The 24,037-nt window shown below is 52.2% G+C and overlaps 2 protein-coding genes and 1 non-coding gene across 3 annotated transcripts in view; 1 reads left to right on the forward strand and 2 right to left on the reverse strand.

The window, feature by feature from the left end:
• Positions 1-24,037, reverse strand: part of CACNA2D3 (calcium voltage-gated channel auxiliary subunit alpha2delta 3) — a 978,241-nt gene that overhangs the window by 126,378 nt on the left and 827,826 nt on the right. The window lies entirely within an intron of this gene.
• Positions 5,940-6,098, reverse strand: LOC142449388 (U1 spliceosomal RNA). Its single transcript, XR_012784579.1, has one exon. It is a non-coding gene; the product is annotated as a U1 spliceosomal RNA (small nuclear RNA).
• Positions 8,041-15,828, forward strand: LRTM1 (leucine rich repeat transmembrane protein 1). Its single transcript, XM_075550502.1, has 3 exons — positions 8,041-8,047; positions 10,888-11,544; positions 15,392-15,828. The coding sequence occupies exons 1-3, from the start codon at positions 8,041-8,043 to the stop codon at positions 15,826-15,828; spliced, it is 1,101 nt and encodes a 366-aa protein (XP_075406617.1).

Raw genomic sequence — 24,037 nt, forward strand, 5'->3', positions numbered from 1 at the left:
GAGTGAGGACAGCAAGCTACACCTCTCTCTGGATGACACACGTGAGAAAGGGCAGCACGCCCCCTCCCCGGAGCCCATGTGAGCTCTCGGTCTGCCGAGCCAGGCAGTAGCTCCTGTTTCAACATTAATACCTCAGTCACAGCCAAAGATGGGACAGCCAGGCTCTTCTCTAACATCCGCTCAAACAATCTTCCTCGCCTTACCCTCCCAGATGGGCCACACTGCACTGCAGCTGCGCCGGGTACCAAACCATCTCTGACTCACAGCATTTGCTTACTTGGGATGGCCCTGGCTCCTCCCTATCAGCAGTGAATCCTAGCTTGCTCTTCCTATCTCAGCCCAGCATCGGGGTGCCCTCTCCAAGCCCCCAGCAGAATTTCCTCCTGGCCTTCTCTGGCAGCCCTGTGCTGTTTTTTTTCCCCAGCAGCAGTTTTCCATACTTGCGTGTGGCTGAGTAATAAATTCCGGGCGAGGCTGGAGGGTCATTTATTTCGCCGTGTCTTCTCTTTTAAATTAATTGTGGTAAATATACATGGCATTAAGCATTTCCCATGTCTGCATTATTCACATGCACATGTGCAGGGCAGTCGCATGATGCCCGTCACCCTGTTCAACCATCACCATGACCTTTCTCTGAGTTTGTCTATCACTGTGCTCGTTTGGGTGCCCCACGCACAGAGCTTCATGGGTAAGATGCTCTTAAAGCGTGTCCCCCTTCAATGAAGACAGCAGAGTGGTGCTGGGAGACCTTCCTCTGTGACAAACAGAAACAAATCCCCCGCTGCCATGGAGTGGACACTGACTCATAAGGACCCCAGACTAGAACGGTCCCTTTGAGAGTCTCAGGCTGTCACTCCTTACGGGGGTCCAGAGCCTCGTCTTTGTCCCAAGGCATGGCTGGTGCTTTTGAACTGCTGACTTTGCTACTAGAAGCCCAATACACGCCCACTCCACCTCTTGGGCTCCCTTGCTCTTGTGGAGGGGTTGGAGGAAGAAAGTCTAGTACACCTGGCAGCACCCCAAGTAGATAGGCCAGACCCTCGGCAGTCACTCCTCCATCGGGGCCCTCAGGTGTCAGCACCTCTAACCATCTTGCTCATCAGCAGCCAGAACCCAAACCCACAGGGTCCATTTCGCAAGGCCTGTGTGTGAGGACCGACTGGGACCCTTGGCTACAAGCATGCACATCAGCCGAGCTGTGGGCACACCGGCTTTATGTTCTCCTCGGCCCTCGCTAGAGTCACGAGTGACATGGGCACCAGGCACAAGGGCCTGCTTGTGGAACACAGGTGTTGCCATGCCTGTCACCCTGGAAACGAGACCGTCCTGCTTCGAGAGGAAAGCTAAACGTGCCGGGGGTGGTGACTACATGCTTGCTCTAATGACCAGAAAAGGGCCGCTGGGAGACCTGCAACAACCACGGCTGCGGAAGCACGTAGTCGGCGGCACGGGCGGGACTCCGTAGTCCAGCAAAGGCTCACTGTGACGGCAGAAAGGGAAGGCCCGTTGGGACACCTTGAGGGAGGCCGAGGCGAGGTCCAAGCGGGGCCTTCCTCATCTAACTCACCGCCGGCTCCGGCGGACGTGCACGGTCACGGCCCCAGCAGTCACGGCCCTTTGAAAGCACAGACACGTGGGACACAAACGTGGATGGAGAGGAGGTGGGAGCAAATGCGGGTGCTCGTGCACACGCACACACACACATGCACATGCCCACACACGTGTGTGCGCCTGATCATTCTCTTCTGAAAGGATGATGACCTCCACCACCCAAGCCAAGAGTGCCTCTGCGTGTGACTCACGGTTTTCACTCCACAGAGGTGAATGGGGGTCGATTCCGCCTACAGGTCTGGTTGCTGCCTGGCACACAACAAAGTCACTGAGAAGAGAATGCCTGAGCTGCAGCACACACAGGACTATTTTTTCTTTTTTGGCTAAGACTATCGCATAAAAGAAATTATTTAACCCTTTCCCAAATCCCATGAATGGGTCCTATTATACAAATCAGGAAGTTGAAGATCAAAACGCTTAATTAACTTATCCAGGGCCGCACAGCCGGTAAGAATTGAAAGCAGCCTTCAGACCTCGATGGTCTCCTTCCGGGTTTGGCACATCTAACGGGGACCCTGTGCTACAACAAGGCGCTGGGGGAGATTCGGTGAACTCCAAACAGAACCCTAAAGTTTGGGATGCAGAATTGATTGGTGGGTTAACCCACCCTCCGTCCTATGTGAAGTGGTTTGCACTTAACCAGAACCTTTCAAACGACATGTGTGACAGCCTAGCAGAGAACCAATCAGCGAGAAAGACCAAACGAACCCCAGATGCACTGTGGGTCCCACACATTAAGTTACAGCTCCATAAGAGGAGTCACACCGGGCACGGATTACAGACACGGGACTCGCGTGTTACAATCAAAAGGACCAAACCACCAAGGACCGGCCGAAAACAGCTTCTCACACACTCATTTTACATGTAACACACGTGAACAACCACACATGAAGAGGAAATTGATTCCCATTCATATACTTGGAGCGGGAACGAAAGTGGCCACTTGAAAGATCTACGTAAAACGGTGTTTCCATGCAAGGCCTCGGCCATACACCCTAGCTCGCCAGGTTCCTCAATCCTTTGATTTCATTGGCTTTCTGTGGACCAGCATCTGTTGGTCTGAGTTGACCATGGCAGGTGAATTCATGAGCTAACTACCTTGAACCACACTTGTCTGAACACATCTTCATCTTCACACTCATCTGCTGAACAAGAAAGCCAAGAGACGGGAGCCTCATGGTGCCCAGTGGGCAGATTCAAAACATACAGCCTGGTCTACCCTAGCCAGGGCATCTCAAAGTCGCTTCCATTAGACAGGGGTCCAGCCTGGCTCTGGTTTGGTAAAGTAGATGGTCAGAAAGGAGGGAACCCCTGGCGATGGACGGATGCCGGGGCTGCAGTGATGGGCTCACACATCGGAAGGACGGTGAGGGAGGACAGTATGGGATGGGGCCGTGTTCAAACAGGACTGCTTGGGCTCTCAGCAAGGCTAGCAGTTCCCAGGTGATGAGCCAGTCAGCGCTGACTGTGACATCATACATAGTTGTGCTGATGGTGTTAGCTGCCACGGACCCCTTTATAGCAGCATGAAGCACTGCAGACTCAGCCCGGCCATCCCCAGGGTGGGCTGCGGGGCAGACCACTGTGATCCACAGGGCTTTCATTGGCTGGTGATTGGAAGATCTCCAGGCCTTTCTTCCTAAGGCTCCACCAAAACTTGTTCAGCATTAGCAATGAAATGAAAATTGAACATACCACCAAAACATCCATTCTGATTGCACGCAAGTTGCCACTGAGGGTAGGCGCTGTGCGGTGGGGAGCTGCGTGTGAGGTGAGGCACGCTGGCTGGCGGGACTCGAACCCATGCCTCCAGCATGGAAGGGGAGAATTCTACCAATGAGCCACTGCTGCCTCTGAGACCAGAAGGCCAGTATGTCTCAGTCTTTCTGGTTCTTACAGCGTCCATATCAGAATGGTGCTCTGGGGAGGAGAAGGTGCAGGAAAGCAATGTCCTAGAGTCTGACGACTGTGGCACAATGGTGACGTGTTGGGGTGCTAACTGCAGGGTCAGCGGTTCGAAACCGCCAGTGTCTCCATGGGGGAAAGATGAGGTTTTCTACTCCCGTCAAGAGGGGACAGTCTCAGAAACCCAGGGAGGTACTTCTATACTGACCTATCCATGGCTCGTAAGTCACATGTCTCTCCTGCATCCTGTCACATGTCTCTGAGTCAGAATCAACTTGATGGCAGTGAGTTTGGATTTGGTCATTTTTAGCTCTAGGAAGACTGGCAATGTGCAGTTATCAACTACTCTTAAATATTATCAAACAGCTGAAAGGCCGGCTAACAAGAGTTTAAAGTCCCTATGTATTCGTATAAAGCAAACTGAGTGACCCTAGGAACCCTTGACCCTGAATTTTCACCTTATCCACAGATTACAAAAGAGTCAGAAGGTTCTGACCCCCACTTTCTACCTTCTCACTAGCGACGTCATGCCCGGATGCTCTGCTCCTCCGCTGAGCAGCTCAAAAGACACTTTTCCATCTTCCGAGTCCCCTGCAGGTTCCCGTTCATTGATCTGCAGCTTCCTGCTACAGAGGACTGATTATCTCAAAAGGCAGTGGCCTCTGCCTAAGCTGGCACCAGAGTCTGTCCTGGTGCCTCTGCCGCGCACAGTTGTCCTGGGGCTCCTGGCTCCTGCTCCCAGGCGCTGCGAGCATGAGCATCCAGCTCACACTCCCGCCCTCGGTTCTCTTGGCTGAGCTCCGATGGAATCCCAGCCTGGAACTCGTGCACTCTGGGCACCTGCCAGCCATCCTGTACTCTCCAGTTTGAGTCAGCAGGCACAAAATAGAACTGCAGAAGGGCCCCTTTGGGCAGGGAGGCTGCTGCTTCCAGAAGCCTGCTGGTGGCCACTATGGAGGTCCAGGTATCTGTGTGTGCTTTAGGTGGGAACAACTCTGGCTCACTGGGCTCTGAGAACACACCCTGCGATCAGGAGATGCTGCTTTTCATCATCTGCTCTACCAAACCTGTGCTACATCCCGAACACGAGTCATTTGAACATCCCAGCCCAACTGTGGGGAATCTCTGGGTGGTGGGAACAGGGTTCATGGGCTTACAGCTCACTGAAGGGTAAGAGGCTCAAGACCAGTCAGAGGTGCCTTTAGAAGCAATGACTGATGGTCTGCTTTTAAAAAAATATAATTTATACACATTTAGAATTTTATTAAAAGGGAATAAAACACAACAGCACAAACTAATGCAGGCCTTCCCCTCTGACACTTGCAGGGTCACCATGCATCTGCTGACCGGGGTGTACCCTGTCAGCTAAACTCACTGCCACATAGTCAATGCCGACTCATAGAGACCCAGTGTGACAGGGCAGAACCTCCCCCCCCCGAGAATCCGAGATGGCCATTGTTCATGAGAGCAGAAAGCCCTGTCTTCCTCCTGAGGGGCAGCTTGTGGTTTCAAACTGCTGACCTTGTGCGTCACCACTTCACCAGCAGGGTTCCTCTGTGCCCTGTAAGGGGGCAGGGGCGGAGGCCCAGAGACAGCATGGGATTTGCCCAGGACCACATGGCAGCTGGGTATGCAGCTGTGTCTTCCGTGAGGCACACAGCCTGGTTCTCCTGGGAGCTGTGCTCCACTGCATGCAGGCATCCTGGCCTCACCTAGTCCGCCGCGCTGTCGGTGGCTCATCTGTGTCAGGTGTCTAAATCCAAAAGGCGTGCTCTCTGGTTGGGTCTGCAGCACATTGGTGGAGAGTGGTACCTTCATGCCCCACAGAGACAGCCAAGGACTGCTCTGCATGTCCAGGGAGCTCCGTCGCATCTGAGCACGGGACTGTGCTTAAGCCCTTAGGCCTTCCAACCAGAATGATAGACAAGGAGAGAAGCTGAGGATCACTTTGCAGAATGGGAGGCAGGATGGCCATGCTGTGGGCTGGGTGGTGGGAGGCAGGTGGTAGCAGTTGCATGAAGCGGAACCAGAGTCACGGACTGTGGCCAGTTGGCCAGGCCAGGCCTCCTCCTGCTTTGCACACAGAACTTCATCGGCGCTCAGGAGTGCATAGTCGTCCCCGTGCTGTTGCTGCCTGATCTTGTGTAACCACACCAGAACTGAGTGGTTGAGAGAGAATACACGTCTCTCCAATTCTAACATGTTTACCACCTGGTCCTCTGCAAAAAACCTGGCTGGCCTCTGGGCAGGAGACCCTCGCAGGGAGAGGTAGGCTACGGCAGCTTTCTAGTCCTTAGGGTAGGGTTAGAGTCACAGGTGGTCTGAGAGTGTGATCGGTTCATGAGTGAATGCCACTCATGGGCTATTGGTGGACAGAGAGCACAAATGACTCTTTTGTTTTCTTCTTCTTCTTCTTCTTTAAACGGGGGAGTAAAGACGCAGTCCCCCACTACCACAGATGCAGTATTGGAGTTTCCCATGTTTGGGGAAATCGCAGGGGTTAGCACATCCCAGAGCAATGATTATCCCCACCCTGGGGAAACCACCTTCACGATCCTGGTACCTCCGTGCCAGGTAAGTCTTGCCAAGGACGGCTGACTGCGGGATCATGCATGTGCCGCTCTTCAGAATGGGGAGACAGGCAAGGAAGAAAGGAAGTGGGTAAGGTAGGGACAGGGAGGATGAGGGAAGGAAGGCGGGGACAAAGGGAACATTTACATGAAGATAGTAAATGGTTTTCCCTGCCCACAACTTGGTGCCCTCCTGTCTCTCTGATGCTCGGCAATTGGAGAGAGAGGGTACGAGATGGCAGGCTAGGTCCATCAGATTTCCAGGAAGGCTGGAGTGGGTAGACTTCATCCTGGGAGGTGGGAAGGGGATGATAAACTAGAGTAGTGAAAAGCCAAAATGCAACTACTTTGCTAAAGGACTGTTTTCTCTCTGCAAGCCAAGTGGCCCCCGACACCCTGCGGGCCCTTGCTCCTCCCCGGCCAGACACGGCGCTCTTTCATAGACTCCCAGCACTGCATTCCTTCCTGGGAGCTCCGGCAGGGGCCTTGTGAAGGTGTGCCAAGGCCTCTGGGGAGCCCTGGTGCCATCGCAGTGATGCTGTGGGCTGCTCACTGCACAGTGAGCTGTGCGGACCTCCAGCAGCCCCTGGGAGAGAGACAGGGCCTTCTCTCCTGTAAAGAGTCACGGTCTCGAGAACTCACAGGGCAGTTCTGCCCTGCCCAGTGGTGCTGCTTTGAGTGGGCGTCCCCTCGACGGCAGTGAGTTTGATGAAGGCCTCTAGGCCATGCCACGTACCCTTCATGTAATCCTAGGGACAGCCACGTGACGTGAAGATGACTGTCGTCTGCATGTTACAGAGGAGGAAACTGAGGCACTGTATCAGTAAGCCACCTGCCCAGAGACACAGAAAGGAGACACGGGATTCCAATCCAGACCGGCTTGGTTCCACTGCCCACGCAGGGGATTTACAAAGGAAGGGCACGTCTCTGTCCCTGCAGACATGCGGGTGGGTCCCTTGGTCTGCCATGGAAGTGCAGCTTCCGGCACAGAAGCCCCACCTTGGCAGATAGGAGGGGTTTCCACACAAAACCTGGGTTCCGGTCCCTGGTGGGAAAGTTCCCAACAGTTTCAATGAGAGAACAGTCACAGTTCATTGACGGCTAGTGCCCACCGGGGCAGGTTTATTGTTTCATACATGAAAAATGAGGCCAGGGCCAGGACTTCAGCATCAGGGCTGCGATGAAAGATGGAGAGGTATTTCCAAAGTCACGCTCAGCCAAAGGTCAATTCAGCCGGGGGAGGGGGGAGGGGCGAGCAAGCCCCGCCAGCAGTGAGGAGGACTTGACTCACCGGGGAGAGGAGTTGCGGTGTCCACTCCAGAAAGCCATGACTGTGAATTTCAGGGCATGGGACCTTGTCAACACAACTAATCCCTGTGGACGTGAGCGGCAAAAGTCTCCGCTGGCCAAACAAGGGCATGGTCCGGCCAATGTGTCCTCACATTACATACTCGGCTGGCTCCGCTGTGGGGCCCCCGATAGGGGCCCCGGAACCGGCCCTCCCCAGGCTGACGAGGGTTCACGCAGCGCGGTGAGTCAGTGCATAGAATCCCGAAGGCTTGCGGAGATCAAGGAAGCGGTTTTATTTTGGTGCCTGGACTCAGAGCAGATTAATGCATCAAAGAGGCTGAGCCATCAGGGCCACGTCTGAATGGCACAGCTGTCGGCCCGAGGTGGACACATTTCTTTTGGCTGTGGGCTGTCTGAGTGGGAACGGCAGGCGCGCTCAGAGAGGAGAGGGGCATGCTCAAAAGAGCTTTCGGAAAAGCACCCGGGCCAGAAGGAGACACCGGGGGCAGCTTAACTAAGTGGGTCTCCGGAGGGAGACGCGCTCTGCCCCAGAAGAAAGCTGGGGTGGGATCCATAAAAGGCGAGTGCCAAGCAAGACTCCGAGGTCACACACCCCCCTTTCGGTGACCTTCCCGTTCAGTGAGGGGCCTGTGAAGACTCCGTCATGAAAGGTGAGTCACTGTCACTTCTGTCACCCCTCAGAGAGGCATTCCTTCCCCAGAGGGCAGAGAGATGGCTTCCCCTCCAAAAGGTATTGGGGGATGGGGAGGGAGGTGGCATCCATTTCCAAACTGTCTGTCCTAGAAGGTCATTTACATTCTCGCCATGCTGGGTCCTGGGAAAGGGGTGGATACGGGTGTCTGTGGCCGTGTTGGCGGGACAGCAGTTGGCACCTGACACAGGGCCTTTTCACACAACACAAGGGACTTGCTGTTGGATTTCATGTTATTCCCTTTGTGGAGTGTGGGGACCCAATTATTTTTGCAAAAGCACAACCTGGATTGTCTTAGGAAGACCAGCCTTTCATTAATGGATGAGTGGTCTCCATGGACACTCACCCACCATGCCCTCTGCTAATGGTTGCTGGGCTGCAGCTGAAGGGCCAGCATCCACCCGGCCATCTGTCCGTTGGAAGGATGGATGGCTTGGCTTGGGACAGAATCACATAGATGATTTTCAGAATGGAACACAGTGATGTTCCTCTTACATTTTGGCAGGAGGGCAGGGACCTCCCTTTAACCTGAGCAGAAGTTCCTCCAGAAAGCTTCCCGAGCCCCCTTCTCTGCCCCCCCTAAAGCACACCAAGCATCCAGAGAGACGTCAAATAGGGAAGCAGACAGGCTTGCGCAGATCGGAGGGTAGGTGGTGAGCGTTCCCAGTTAACACCCAGACAAGAACAGCGGCCAGCAAAGCACGACACTCTGTCAAGAGCTTTCTCCACCAGTAGCTCACAAGGATGAGTGTGAGACACACTCGTGGCCCTGTGCGCTCCTCTCCTGACTGGATAACATTTCCCTAGCAGGTGTTTGCCCCGGGCTGACATTCAAATCTTAGGGGTGGAGTAGCTGTATGATCTAGATCCTTCTATATGCCCACGTCATACTTCACCTTGGACACTCTAAGAAAATGCAAAATGGACATCCTCGCTGGACCCTGTCATGGAGCCCTTGCCCCAGACATGATCCCAGGAGCTGTGTCTATCCCAGACTCCTGTATGCCCAGGGAGCTCGCCCCGGGCATCACAAGGAACTCCATGCAAGGTGATGTGGGACAGAGAAACCGGATGACTCAATTGGCCCTCCGTAAGGGAAGGCTTCACTTCCCGGCACGCCATCGCAGGCCAGGGTCATCTCGCTACACCATCCAGAAAGGGGACAGTGTCCACAGACAAGGGGCCCTCAGCTGTTCATGGAAAACTTGAATGAAGCCACAATGGAATTTTTCCATGAAATCGTGAAACCTCCTCAGAGAGATCTGAGCTTTGCAGGGACAGGGCATGTTACTGAACAACATAGACGGGCAATGGCATTGAAGGGGACTGAAAAGCCATCCCAGAGAACTGTGAGTGAGTGGACCTAGTTCCCTAGGTGACAGGCACTAGACCACAGCAGAGAAGAGCCCAGGACTGATGATCTGGGGCCAGACTGCCTGGGTTCGGATCATGTCCCCACCCTTTGTCTCAATGTAACCATGGGACAGGGATCTATTGCCTCTGAGCCTTTGTTTCCTCATGTAGCTAATAGGGATAATCACAGAGCCTGATCTTACAAGGCTCTAAGGACAGAATTCCAAACCTCCAGACATCCCCTGGGGGAGAGACAAGGCTTTCTACCCCCATGAAGAGGTACAGTTTCAGAAACACACAGGGCAGTTCTACCCTGGTCCACAGGGAAGCTGAGAGTCTGTAGCCACTTGTCGGCAGTGAGATTGTGTTGAGTTTGAAGGATGGAATGAACTTACACATTGTATCCTTGGAATGGTGCCTATCTCAAAATAGGTGTGATATTAATTATTGTTTTTATTAAGCATTGCCCGAGACAAGTAATGGGGACTGGGCTGGGGTTCCTGTAAAGGAAAGAGATTGAGGTGCCAGTCCAAAAGGAGTCCCCGTTTCAGGGACGCCTCGTGTCTGTGAGCTGGCTGAGAGAGAACGAGATGCGGGCACAGGCCAGACTGTGCGTGGCGGTCAGTGTGAGGGGACGGCCATGTGTATGGACTAATGGGTCAGCCTTTCTGTTTTCTTGAACCTTAAGAGGTCTCCAATGAGAAGGGATCGAAGAGAGTCATCATTCTTGTTGTAAAGGACCTCAACGTCTGGGGCATGGCTTGTGAGCTGCCCCAGTTCCACCACCACTAGCCACGTGCGTCTATTTAAATTTCACCCAAGTTTAGTACAAACAAAGCATCAAGTCCTCAGGTGGCAGCAGTCCCAGTCTGTGGGTGGCTATTTGCTACGAGGCTGGACAGCACAAAGGACGTCTCCCTGGCATTCCAGAAATGGGGCGATCTGAATCCTCCTCACTGTATCTTCCCAAGGGCTGGCGAACAGAACAGAACACCCCCCTCCCGCCCCCTGCCTCCCGCCTCCTGGATATCCAGGCATCTTTCACTCTAATTCCATCACTGAGCCACCAAGAAACAGTCTTTTTCAAGGTCTGAGGACATCAGTCTGCCATGATTGTTGCCGTTGGACCCCCCTCCGTGGGGTCCTGCTTTCCTCCCAAGCACCTGGGCCTGTCCAGCAGGTTGTAGAAGTATCACCTGCCTCAGTGCCCAATTCAGAAGGAAGGGGGAGGGGCAACAAAAACACCACACTCTCAAACTCAAAAATTAACTCTCAGCCATCGAGTCAATTCGAACTCACAGAGACCCTATAGGACAGGGTCCAACTGCCGGGGGGTGGGGGAGGGGGGGGAGAATGAAACCGTAACTCTTTAGTGGAGTCGAAAGCCCATCTTTCTGGCACAGAGCTTAGGTGGCTCTCAACTACTGACCCGGTGGAAAGCCACAGGCACAGTACAGCCACGGCGACTCCAGGACTCCCACTTTACTGTCTCTCTGTTTGTCACAGGCGGACTAGTCCTGCTCTGGAGCACCATGCTGCTGCTGTGCGCGGTGTGGGGCTGCCCAGAGAAGTGCCGCTGTCACTCGGAGGCCGAGGCCGTGGACTGCAGCCAGCAGGGTCTGACTGAAATCCCTTCCGGTTTGCCTCCTCACACACGAACACTGCACTTACAAGATAACCAAATCCGCCAGCTTCCTGCTTTTGCATTTAGGTCAGTCCCCCGGCTCCTGACCTTGAACTTGTCCAACAATTCCCTTTCCATGCTGGCCCTTGGAGCGTTCCATGGGCTTCAACACTTGCACGCCCTAAACCTCACCCAGAATTCCCTGTATTCCCTGGAAAACGGACTTTTCCATTCCCTCCCGAGACTGAGGGAGCTGGACTTGTCATGGAACAACATAAGCCATCTTCCTGTGTCTCTCGGGGAGCCTTGGGAGAATCTGACTGTACTTGCAGTGCGACAGAACTGGCTCCAGCAGCTAGATCCAGCCCTGCTTGAGTGCATGCCTGGCGCAAGGCTCCTGCTGCTCCAGGGCAACCTTTGGAAATGCAGTTGCCATCTGCTGGGCCTTAAGCTCTGGCTGGAGAGATTTATCTACAAAGGTCAGTAAGGTCTGTGTGAAACCCTGTGTGCCAGTTGCTGGGGATGAAGCTCAGCGTTTCTCCGCATGAGAAGGGCTGTGGGGGTGCAGTGCACAAGGACTCCACGTCGTAAGCTGCTCACAGGGACGTCATTCCATCCTAGGGCCTAAGACACCAAAGGGTCATTGCCAGACGTACTGCCATCATGCCCATTAGACTCCTAATCGCCAGGAAACCAGGTAGGGCGGAGTAGAGCTGCTCCACAGGGTTTCAGATCTTTATAGAAAGACAGTCTAGTCTCCTCTTTCTCTTCCAGCAGAGCTGATGAGTTTGAACCATCAACCTGGCGCCCCACCATGCTTCTATAAATCAATCATTGAAGCAAAGCACACTCACTGCCCTTGAATCGATGCTGACTCACAGCTATCCTACAGGACAGTGCGGAACTTCCCATGGGAGTTTCCTAGACTGTCACTGCTTATGGGAGTGGAAAACCGCCCCCCTTTTCTAAAATAGGTTATTAGAGAGTGTTAAAATCCAGGCATGTAAATAATTTAACCAATATGAGTCATAGATAGCCCCTTCCACTTGTTTAATCAACACAACATGAAGTTACTTATATGGGACCATTAATCGCCTAAGGAGAGAAATTTAGTCAGCCCCAAACTAATATAAAATTTTAATCTTCCCATGTAATACAACTGAAGAATGGCTATTTCTTCCTTGTTTATTTGTCTTTTTCTTTATGCTGTTTCTACCCACTCTTGTGTAAACCTTCTCAATGACAACCCTTCTGTTTTAGCAAATGCCATTGCTATGGAAATGGGTGCACAGGGGCCCTCTCTGACGGTAGGATTTCTTTAAACTGAATGCCAAAAGCAAAACAGGAGCATTAGATAAGAAAGACAGAGGGCTGTGCAGCTCACCCAGGCCCAGAGGACTATATGTAGGCGGAGAGTCCAAAGCAGCCAGCTCCCTGTTGTCTAAGTACAGCTTTATTGGAGCACACCCGTGGCTATTGCTCAGGTATTGACTGTATCCGTTTTTGCACCAAGCTGAGCAGCTGTTTCAGAGCCTGCATGGAAAACCTTCCAATGTGTGTCCTGTCTGGGATAGGATCAGTGTGCTGACCCTTCTGTCCCAAAGCTCTCCTCCTCAATGGAAACGGAGTTCCCGAGATCACAGGGTGAAGCACTGATGCAAACAGAAAGCCTGCCCCTGGGACGCGGTCCCTCTGGTTTCCCTAGACACCGCACTGCTTCTTCCGTCCCAGCTCTCAAGGATCGTTCGTTCAGACACCCGAGGGGCTCTAGTGTGCCAGGCACTGTTCCAGGCCCTCTTCATGGAGATGGCATTCTGTGTGGAGTCACCAAGGAGCCCCTGGGTGGCAATGGTAGTCATGCCTTGACTGCGAGGGGAAAGACGGGAAGTTCAAATCCAGTCGGAGATGCCTCAAGTCGGTCTGGTGATCTCCTTCAGCTTGGGGCATGACACGCAAGCTTGACATGCCCAGGCCATAGTGGAGGGAGATGTTGACGTGGTTGTACATCAGAGCCAACAGCACGGGAAGATCTCAAAGACCTAGAAAGGGCTTAGGGATCCACAGTAGCTGGGTGGTTGCACTAGTTACACCGAGGGAACTGGATGAGAGCACAGTGGGGGGCCAAATGCACCATCCTGAATTCACAAATGCCGTTCAACATCACCCCAAACAAAGGACAAATCAACACACTGCCAGCGAGTCACCCATGACAGGGCAGAAGACTCCACAGTATTCCCAAGGCCTTGCCGAAGACTGCCACATCTGTCTCCCCGGGAGCAGCTGGTGGGTTTAAACAGCTGACCTCATGGTGCACAGTGAGGCTCTTCACCTCCCGCACCACCAGGGCTTAATCAACACACTTGATAGCAAACAGTGCACCGCCCCACGACTACTGATCAAGTGCACTCACCACAGCATCTGTGAGACCCATCCTGCAGGACACGCGGCTTCCATCATGCACACGGGGGGAGGGAGGGCGGCAGGCTGGGGGGAAGGATGTGCTCAACCACAGGGCAGAGGACAGCCTTTTCCCCAGGGCTGCTTTGCTTTCATCAGAAGAGAATGTTTCCCAACAAAACAAAGGAGTGCCCAGCTGTGGGCAGCGACACCCCGCGGTCGGGTGGGGAGGGATAAGGCTCTTTATTTTGCATAAACTCACTGATGAATTTTGAGCAAATTCATCACTCTGAGTTTGTTTGCCCAGTTTATGAAAAAATTGTAAAAAAGTATCAAACCTGGGTGTTCCAGGGTCCATTTTGGACCTCAGACCTCCGCCTGAGTCAATGCAACACTCTCCAAAGCTCCCAGGTGGCAGAACTGCTAGACCACAGCCTGCCTCTGGAGGAAGGTGAACTAGATATGGGGTTCTGAGTCTTAGGTGCCCCCAAATAACCAGAAAGAGCCTCCAAATGGATGCTGTGGGGCACATCCGATGAGCCATGTTTTGAGGGAAGGCAATGGGTAGTAACTCAGGAAGCATGGAAAGACCCAAGCATGCTCCTCGGGGCTGCTTAAGTGACACAGCAGGCAGACCCAGGGCTCAGGGACGTAACATAGTAGAAGTCCGAGAGGATAGCTACCCCATGCTGTCACTAAGATGCGGAATCGCCTTCCAGTGGTAGAGGTTGCCCTGCTTTATGGGGCGCTCTGCTCCGAGTCTTCCAATTCGCCAAGAGTGCCAGGGATCATTGCAGCCATGCTAGAGGTGGTGTTCCTAGCCGTGGGGGCGGAGCCACAGTTCTACCCGGCAGAGGACATTGTAGGTCCACTCCTCTGATGCCACAACACTCCGTGAGGAGTTGAGCAGCGGGACAGCGGGACTGAGAAGTGGTAGGTTTTAGGTCCTGATTCTTCCCGGCAGGAAGGGAATGAGCTGGTTCCTCAGAGTGTAGCTTTGAGGACTTATGGGGAAGTGCGCTGTCAATGTAGGTACAAGCAGGACTTCATAGCAGAAAACCTGGGCACGGGGTGGGGAATGGGAAGAGAGGGATATTTGCCCAAGGGCAAGTGAGGCTGGCAGGGGGGTCTCTCAGGCCAGTGCTCTGTCCAGAAAAGACTCCCTTCTGAACACCAGCAGTCTGCATACCTGGGGGGATCAATCCCCTCGCAAGGGACGGGAATGAGTTCAATAAGCTGTTGGAAAGCTCGGCAGTCAGAGTAGTAAACGTTTCAAGGCCCGGGGAGACATGCTAATTATACTTAATCCCACGAACCAAACGACCATTACTGTCAAATCTTTGGCTACAGGGAAGATCCAAAGGACCGTGGCACCTCCCCATGTGGCACCCCAACACTCTGGGTAGACACCTACGGCCTTTGTAATTGACGCGTCCCATCACAACAACGGCAGCTGTGCCGGGTTCCTCTCCCTCTGCTTTCCACGGGGATGTGGTACAAAAGATCTCTCGTCTGGCGGGGTTCACTAGGCGAATGAGCAACAGCAGTGCTCCGGCAGCACTGCCCTCATTGCTGCCCCCCAAGCACTCCTTGTCAGCGTTCGCATTGTCTGCCTCTGCCCCACCGCACCCCCCACATTTATAAGGTAAAGGTAACTTGGCTTCTAATGAATTCTTGCTCGTAAGTAATTGCCAATTTAGTGTGTGGCATTTTGAGCACTTAGCCAATTTAGAAATCCTAAAATCATAAAATATGGCTGTTAAATTCTTTGACTACAGGGGGAAAGAAAGAAAAGAAAGAAAGAAAGAAAAAGGGTTCTTTATACATTCCATCTGCCTATGTTTTAAAAAAGTTTTGCAGGCTGACTTCTGGAACTCTACTGTGTAAAGACTCCGCTATCATCCTTTGCCCTTGCTTTTCTGTTTGAAGGGGGAAGGACGGATGGCGTCACCTGTGCGTCACCAGACACCTGGAAGGGAAAGGACCTCCTCACCATCCCTCACGACCTGTACCTGCCATGCCCTTCTCCCCAGGATCCGCCGGCCTCACAGTCTCAGCCGCCACGCCCTGCCCACGGCACTGCCCTGGAGCCACCGGGGGGCCGCCCTGCTGGGGGGCAGACCCACCTGGAGTGTGAGCTCAAGCCCAAGTTGAGGCCGACCAACCTGCGGCACGCCCTGGCCACCGTCGTCATCACCGGGGTTGTGTGTGGGATTGTGAGTCTCATGATGCTGGTGGCCACCATCTACGGCTGTACCTACGCGGCTCTTTCTGCCCAGTGTCAGGAGAGCCCCTTGCCTCCCGCCGGCCAGCCTGGGAAGATGGAGACAGGAGGAAGGGAGCTCCTTGACAGCTCACGGGTCTGAGAACGCCATCTCCAGGAGACAGAGTTCTTGTCTGAGGGCTGGGAGCACGTGTCTGAGGAAGACGGACATTTTCCTTCTCAGGGCTTCATTGCGCGTTTCCCCCAAAAGGTTTGGTAGTGGGGTAGAGAAGGGGGTGGTGGGGTGGGGAGATATGTCTGTAAAAACATTCCTGGGAAGAAATGTAGGATGAGATTGGAAAACCATCAGAGATGCAGTGGAGAGGCTACAAGTGCTCTGTGCGCCTGAAGCTCTGAGGATTTTTCCATGGGGACTGGGTGGGCTGGGCAGGCCAGACACACCGAAAGGGAAGAGGCCCTCTCCCAGGTGCTCACCCCTCCAGTCCGTCCCATTGCTGTGACAGAGGACTAACAATTCCAATGTCTGTGCCAGTCAGCGACACTGGGGGCCATATGAGCCCTGGGAAATGCCCAGTTTAGAGTGCCCGGGAACAGGCCAGTGATATGACCCACCCGAGGGGCACGGGATGCCTCTATAATTCAAGTTCCTGCAAGCTTGGTGATACATTTTTAGATGTTGTGTGTGTGATGTCGCTAATGGGAGTGTCTGAGGGTTAGGAATTCTTGGAGCTTGCCACAAGAGTCAGACTATATTTAATTTTCTAGATCAGAAATCCGTTTGGGGCTTTCCAGGCCGCAGAGGAAGAGGAGGGTCCATGTTTGGATAACAACGGGACTGGGGCCCAGAGTTTGGGGACGTTTTCTGATGCAAAGAGTAAATAATATGTAAACAAACACCATGAGAAGAGGGGTGCCGGAATTCAAGGCAAATATTACCAAAAGGCCGTATCTACTGAGCGATCAGACCTTCCATTTATAGCTCGTACAGAAGGAATGGGTGTGGGGTGGGCTGAGAGCGGGGTAATGGCCCTGATGTAGCTGCCTGGACACACGCCGTGCACAGAGCAGGGGCCTGCTCAACCACACCCACGCAAACAAGGAGTAATCAGTTTATCCACTAATGAAACACAGCCCAATGAGGGTGGGAGCCAGCTGCTGTGGACCACCACCCAGATTCTCTACCCAACACTCTGGGGCAGGAAGTCAGCCTGAAGAAGCCGGGAACTGCCAGACACCTGAGGTGCGCTGGGGCCACCATCCTGAACATTATTTCGGCCGTGGTTAACAAAGAATCAGGTGTGGCTGCCTTAGCCTCCACCGACATGGTGCGGAAGAACTGCGTGCCACGGGGGTGTTTGTACGCGGATCACCACTGTGATGTAGCGGGGAGCTCGCTGTGTCGAGCCTTTCTTGGAATCTTTCTGTAATGGAAATAATTGGCTCCAGATTTTTGCATTTTGTCAATTTGCATTTTTCTCATGCTGTGTTTTCTTAAAGTGAAACCTACCTGCTGTCTCTCATGATACTGTGCGTCCTACTGAAGTCACCTGTTGATAGTAACATACGTTTTTCAGGGAAGGCTCTAGCACAGAGGCCCTCAGGTCAGACCCAAAGCAGACAGAGGGTACATGGTCTCCTCAGAGGCCAGGACAGTCATCTCTAATCAATCACAGCACTCTTCCCGGCTAAGCCCCAATGCTCCACAGATGCCTTAAGACAGCACTGTAGGCAACCAGAACTAATCAATTGGAGTTGGTTCGAAGGATAAAACACATTTGCCATGCAGAATACCGACTCTACATTTACCCCTGCGGGCCATGTAAACTGGTTTGGATACTGAATGAGTTAGAGTTGTCCATCGCCTGACCTGGAGGGTGAAAAGAAGCTCAGTGTTGTGGGAGAGTTTTCCACCAGTCCAGGGCAACCAGAGACACAGCCGGCCGACAGACAGTGAAAGGCGGCCAGCAGGATATGGTCAGGTGACAGTGTTGCAGCCCACCCGGCAGGGCTCACACATGCGTCCATTGGGGCCTGTCACTAGTGTGGAGCCCACAGACCCACCGGCCAAAGTCAGGCCATCGTGCGCCATGCTTCAATTGACATGTAAGGTTTCTTCCTCGATGTTAAAATAAAGCTGGACGCATGGTGAAGTAGACTGAGAAAAGGTTTACAAAAGAGGCCCTGTTTTGCCAGGCGCCGGGACTGCTCTCAGGGTACAGCCACAGTGTCTGTCTGCCAGGTGAAGAGCCCTCTTTCCTCATCCCCATGATTGGGAATCCCTTGCCAAGAACACAGTATTAGGAGAGACAGTGAGAAAACCCTTTGACTGTCTTCCTCACAATTCCATGGAATGTTTCCAGAGCTCCTGCTGTGCACCAGGCATCCTATGAGGTGATCTGGGAAGCACTGGTCCAGGTGACCCTAACCACCACTCCCCGAAGGAGGGCCGGAGCAGGTACTTGTTAAGCTTCGACTACTAAGGAGACCATGTGCTTCCTCTCCCGGCTGTGAGGCAAGAGTGCAGGGGCTCTGTATCCTACCAAAGGCTCAGAGACGTTGCCGGTCAACCCTGCCACCTGCTCACAGTGAGGACCTAGGAGAACATCTGACATGCGGCGGCAGGCTCACAGAGGCCCCCTGAAGCCTGTCTCCTCAGCACCCCTGTCCTATCAGGCAGCTACGCATGGAGGCTGACTCAGGCAAGCAGGTCCCCTGTCCGAATAGACAGTCTATAAGGGCAGTGGTTAAAATGCTGAGCTCATTTATGCACATTTCTCTCTCTTGCCAACAGTCACCACAAACAGCAGTCGGTGATGAAAATAATTACTCACCCTGACATGTCAACAGCCGCTCAGCACAGAAAGAAATGTATCAATCAAATTGTTTAGATTAACCAATGCAGAGTTATCATTTGTTAATATGAGCAATGAAATGTTTGCACTGCAGGGAATGCAGCAGATGAAAGACCCACTTCGCAGAGTACCCTGTGAGAACCACAAATTATCTTCCACAACCACGACAGTTCACGAGGGATAGTTTGCAAACGGCCCACTGATGGTTTTCAGCTGTTTATTGCTGCTGCCCTATTTGGAGAAGACCCTAGAAACATGCCCTTGCATCGGCTCGCCGGGGCCAGGGCCAGAACTGGGTCTGGGGCTGTGTCTGAGGAGCCATCATCTCACTCCATGACCGAGCACAGGGGGCCGTGCCTGCCAGAGATCATGAAGGCACAGTCCAACCGTCACAGAGTCACCTTGACTCAAAGTCACACCGGGCGTCACAGGCTCAGGACACACCACCATCAGGTTTTCAATGGCTGGTGTTTCCTGGAGGAGATTCCTAGGTCTGTCTGTCTGTCGTGATGCCTCTGGTAGACCCTGAACTTCCATGGCTACAATTCTAAAGGCCAGCGGACCATCGGCCATTTCAGTTCCCCTTGTGAATATCAAAGTCTGAAAAGTAGCTCACCAATTTCCTCTAGAAGGCTCAAGGAAGCCCCAAACCTCATCACTTTGCGTTAACCGCTTGATCTCAGAAACAAGACACCCTGGTCAGACCCTAAGTATAGAAGGAAGGGGCTGAATCAGGTTCTCCAATAACCTGTCTGTAGCACACACTAACCGGATTATGCAACAGCTGCTAGAAACTGATCTGGTTTAGACAAATCCTCCAGTATATCCATTAGGAAATGCTGCTACAAAGAAGCCTTCCCTCCCTCCCCTTACCACTCCACAAAAACATTGCAACTCCACGTGACATCACTGTGCTGTGGCTCATACCTACAGCTTCAGGGAGCCATCCTTTCTGACATTCTCATGAAAATATATTTTTTGATATCAAAGTATCAGCTAGGTTTCCAAGAAATGTCTGCCCCATTCACAAGTGCCGTTTCAAAACCCATCCCTCCAGGTGCAGATTCCTGATGGGGTGGTCTATTCCTGCTTTTCAATTCAATGACACTGAATATCCATTTGGATGGAAAGGATGTCACCCAGTGTAAAAGTTAAGTTGCATGTCTCCTTGACTGGGCCAGGATGCTCCTGTGAGGGAATCGAGCAGTGAGGTCACTCCAGGGTGGGATCTGCATCAAGTAGCCAAGCCCTTGTGGGGAGAACGGAGTAGAACAGCACCCTCCCGGCCACAGCCTGGCACCAACTGTGCGAGGCTGCATTCAAGGTATGGCCTGCTCTTGCTATAGCCTCACACTGTGTTGACGCTGGATCCAGATCTAGTTGGATCTGTCTGGATCCTGCGTCTAGTTCATTGGCCTCCTATCCATCGCCTGCCAATCCCAGGAACCATCAGCAGGCTGATGACATTTGGTCATCATTTGGTTTCAGCATCCACCAGCCGGTGGCCTTCCTGCTTCCTGTTCATCAGCCCCTGCAGCTGCTGGAGTCAGGAGAAACCTCCACTTTACATCTGACCCATGAACTTGAGCCGGGCTGGACTTAGCACCATCAACAACTGTCTGAGCCATTTCTTGATATCCATCTCTCTCTACGTCTACCCTCAGACAAGCATCACTGGTTTTGCGTCTCTAGAGAACCCCGCGGAACCTACCAGCTACCAACTTTTAACAAGACGACTCAGAACGAGAGTCAGAGGCCTGGGAACTGGGAGGGGCCTTAGCGAACATGTAGTCGGGCTGGCAAGTGCTGGAGAAGCGACCACTTGCCTCCCAGCCCACAGCAGACGTTGCTAACAGATCGTGGCAAGCTTATCTGCTAAGTCCAGACATGACCTCGGAATTCCTTTTCAATCTGTTTTCCAGGTACACACTGCGGATCGGCTGGCGTTGACACATGAGACTAAACCTATCTGCTCCCTTGATCTTGTTTAGTCTCCTTAGGGTGCAGATGGAAGAGGGGAGCCAGGAAGAGGAAAGAACTTGCCAGCGAGTACACCCATAATTCACTGCGGGCCCAGTAAGTGCGGCTGCAGGGGCATAGGCGATGCGACCCTGACTGTCGTTCTGTGTGAACGGCACTCACAAGATGAGGATCAGAGGAATTTCTTGGGCAATGACGGTGAACGCTGGGGCATCAACGTTTATCCACCAGCCGCCTCGTGCCACGGATTTCCCGCAGGGACACATTCTCTCTCAGGCTCATCCTGGGGATGGAGCTGCCTTACCTCCGAGGCAAAGACACCGTCAGAGGAGGGCTCGTGGTTACAATACTGACGGAGGAGCAGGAAGCTGGATCCCACTCTTCCAAGGCCCAAACCTAGTTCTCTGCAGGGACATGAAAGGCTCAGAGTGTCAGCACTGGGGTCCTGCCTGGCACTGCCAGCACTCACTTTGAAGCGTGAACACAAGTCACAAACCAGCAGGTCATTACCAGCATACTGGCCCCCAAACACTCAGCAGGCCAGCTGAAGGACCCGAGGCAAAGTGGGGACAAAGGACCCCTTCATCACTTAGGACTTTACCAGGCTGAAAAAGATCGCTTCATACCGGGAGAGGGGAACTCAGCTTCACTCCTTTCTAGGTGTTTGAGAAGATGTTAAGATTATGCACTAGATGTGCCTTTGGGCTATTATGTTGTATTGCGCATTGAAAGACCTATGAATCCACAGAAAGAGGAAAACGAACAAGGATCTAGCAGTCAGGAGTCCTGGTCAATGATATACAGTGCTCCAAGAGGAACGTCCACTAGCAAAGAGAGAGATGCAGCCTTGCGGCACATTAATGAGGGGCAAGGGAGGCAAGGTATAAAGTCTCTATGTCCCTAGGTGGCACGGTTTATGGACGGCTTCTAAACAAAAGGTTAGCAGTTCGAATTGACCCAAAAAACTGGCTATCTGATTTCCTATAATTGCAGCCCAAACCTGACAGAGCTCAGTTCTGTAACACAAGATGACACCAAGAGGCAGAGCTGGCCCAACAACGTTTCTGTCTGTTTGAAAAGCCGATCCTTCCTCGGCTATTCCTTCCTCTGAGAGACTGGTTCCCAGAAGCAAAGGTAAAGAGCCACCTCCCTCCCCAGAGTCCTGCAGACAATGTCTCCACTGACACTGCAGCACTGGCCCTTCTGAGAGGCTCCGCTTCAACTCGCAACATGTAAGGGCGGAAAAGGGGAGGGGACACAATAAGCACAATCTCTCTGTGTGTGTGTTGTTGTGTTCATATACTGTTTCTTACGAGGGAGAAAATGATATGCTACTTCCAAGACTCCAAGTATCATACCGTCAGCATAAGAGAACCCTCATCCAATCCCACACTACGAGGCGGACAGGCAGCCCCTCTGTAGTGGTCTAGGTCTCTGGATAGCAGCCATCTTTGGCTCCTCAAGGAGTCCTCTCAAATCCTCCACAGAAGACACTCAAGCGGCACCCTTCCATGATGCTCACTTGCAACCATCAAGCCTGGGGGACATTTGCATTGCTTCCTGAGGTAGTTCGTTTACTGTACCAACCTGGCCTGGGGTTAATTGAAGGGCAGAGGGATAAATGGCTCAAAAAGCCTCACCTTTCTAGTTCTCCGGTCTCTTGCTTTCTGATGGTTGGACCAGGGTGCAGCTGCCTTACCCAGTTCCCTGTTTAGCTGGCAAGGCTCACCTCCTGCAAGACATCCCTGAGGAGAGGCCACATGGACCTACCCCGATGCAGCCCTGGGTGCTGGAGAAACCGTGTTGAGACCCCTGCCAGCGCTGAGATGCTTACACTTTCACTGACTCAACTTTCCTCCTGCAGCTGGCATCATTGTGTGTGTTTTGTGAGATGGAGGAGGACTTTGTGGATTGGGGTCAGACATAATGGGTTAATAATGTTGGACTTGCGGGCTTGGGCAGCACTGGGTTGGGATGTTTTCTTGATGCGCACTTAGCCTTTATGTATAAAGCTCTCGCTTGTACATGAGTTTCTGTGGATTTGTTTCTCTAAAGTACCCAGACTAACACACTTCCAGATGAAGACTTCACAAAGAACCCTGATGTCAAGCCCTCTAAAAGATTCCACCCCCTCAAAAGCGAGAAAGGCAACGCTGCCATCACAGTGCAAAAGAAGCACCCCAGGTGGGCTCTTGAGATCATAACCTAATATGATGCTTAAAGTTTCTTGTTCGACATCATACATTACACTTCCTCAAACCACTCTGGAAGGCATGGCAGGTCATAGAGCAAGGAGTGGGCAAATGGAATGGGTATGGAAGAAGTAGATCATGTCAAGCAACAATAAATAATGGAAAAATTAATAATAGGTACATTGTCTTTGTTTTGGGTTTTGTAGATTCCCCTGTATGTGAAATCCAGGATAGGTAAACTTAGAGACACGGCAAGGGGATTAATAGTCGCCCAGGGGCATGGTGGGGGATGTTGGGGAAAATGGAGAGCACACACCCATGAATACAAGAAAAAATAAAATGTTCCCAAATTGATTATGGTGATGACTGCACAACCTTCTTAAAATTACCTGTATGATAAGTGAATTATATAGCAATAAAACTTAAAAAAGACATGCAAAGGGCTCCAAAGACTTCCTGGAGAAATTCCATGATCTATTCATTTGCTTCCTCATGGACTCTGATGCCTCTCATGTAAGTAAATGATGACTAGTGAACAAAACTCCTCCCCATTGTCATCAAAGGTACACAGCCCAGCACATCAATGATACTGACTATATACTAGCAAAGATTTGATCCCAGAGCATAGGAGAAGAAGAAGAAAAGAGAAGAAAGAGACAGAGGTGAACACAACAGAATATGACAAAAAAAAAAAGGAGGAATGATTACAGAAAAATAAAAAACCAACACACGGGACATTGATTTTTTTTATAATCAGATTAAACATATGAAACTGAAGTGAAACTACACACGTCACGTAAAAACATTGACCAGCAGGGACCCAGTGCAAGCACACAGATTGACCCCGTGTTGAGTGTGTCTCGGCAGGCACTGGGTGACAGCTGCTCAAGACATTCCCTCATGCAATACCCTGTCTGAGCCTTGTAAGGATTCCTCTCATTAAAAACATGATTATTGTTTCGTCATGGAAAATAAAGGAATTTGACGTTACAACTAACACCAAATTTTAACAGAATTCAAGTGAACAACTTCCCAAAATTTAAGTTTTGCGGTAAATTTGTGGGAATGCAGTTTTCAGATGGAACGAGTATATTGTGGAAGGTAGAGGCGTCCTCAGAGATGAGCTGAGGGGGGTAAGAGCATCCACTTCGAAGAGCAAAGAAACTGTGGCCGGAGCCCAGAAACCAGGGGAAGAACCGTATAGAACAGCGGTTCTCAACCTGTGGGTCATGACCCCCTTGGGCGTCCAGGGACCCTTTCACAGGCGTCGCCTAAGACCATCAGAACACTCATATTTTCAATGGTCTTAGCACCTGAGACACTGCTC

The sequence above is a fragment of the Tenrec ecaudatus genome, chromosome 5 (assembly GCF_050624435.1).
Source record: "Tenrec ecaudatus isolate mTenEca1 chromosome 5, mTenEca1.hap1, whole genome shotgun sequence".
Classification (NCBI taxonomy): Eukaryota; Metazoa; Chordata; class Mammalia; order Afrosoricida; family Tenrecidae; genus Tenrec; species Tenrec ecaudatus.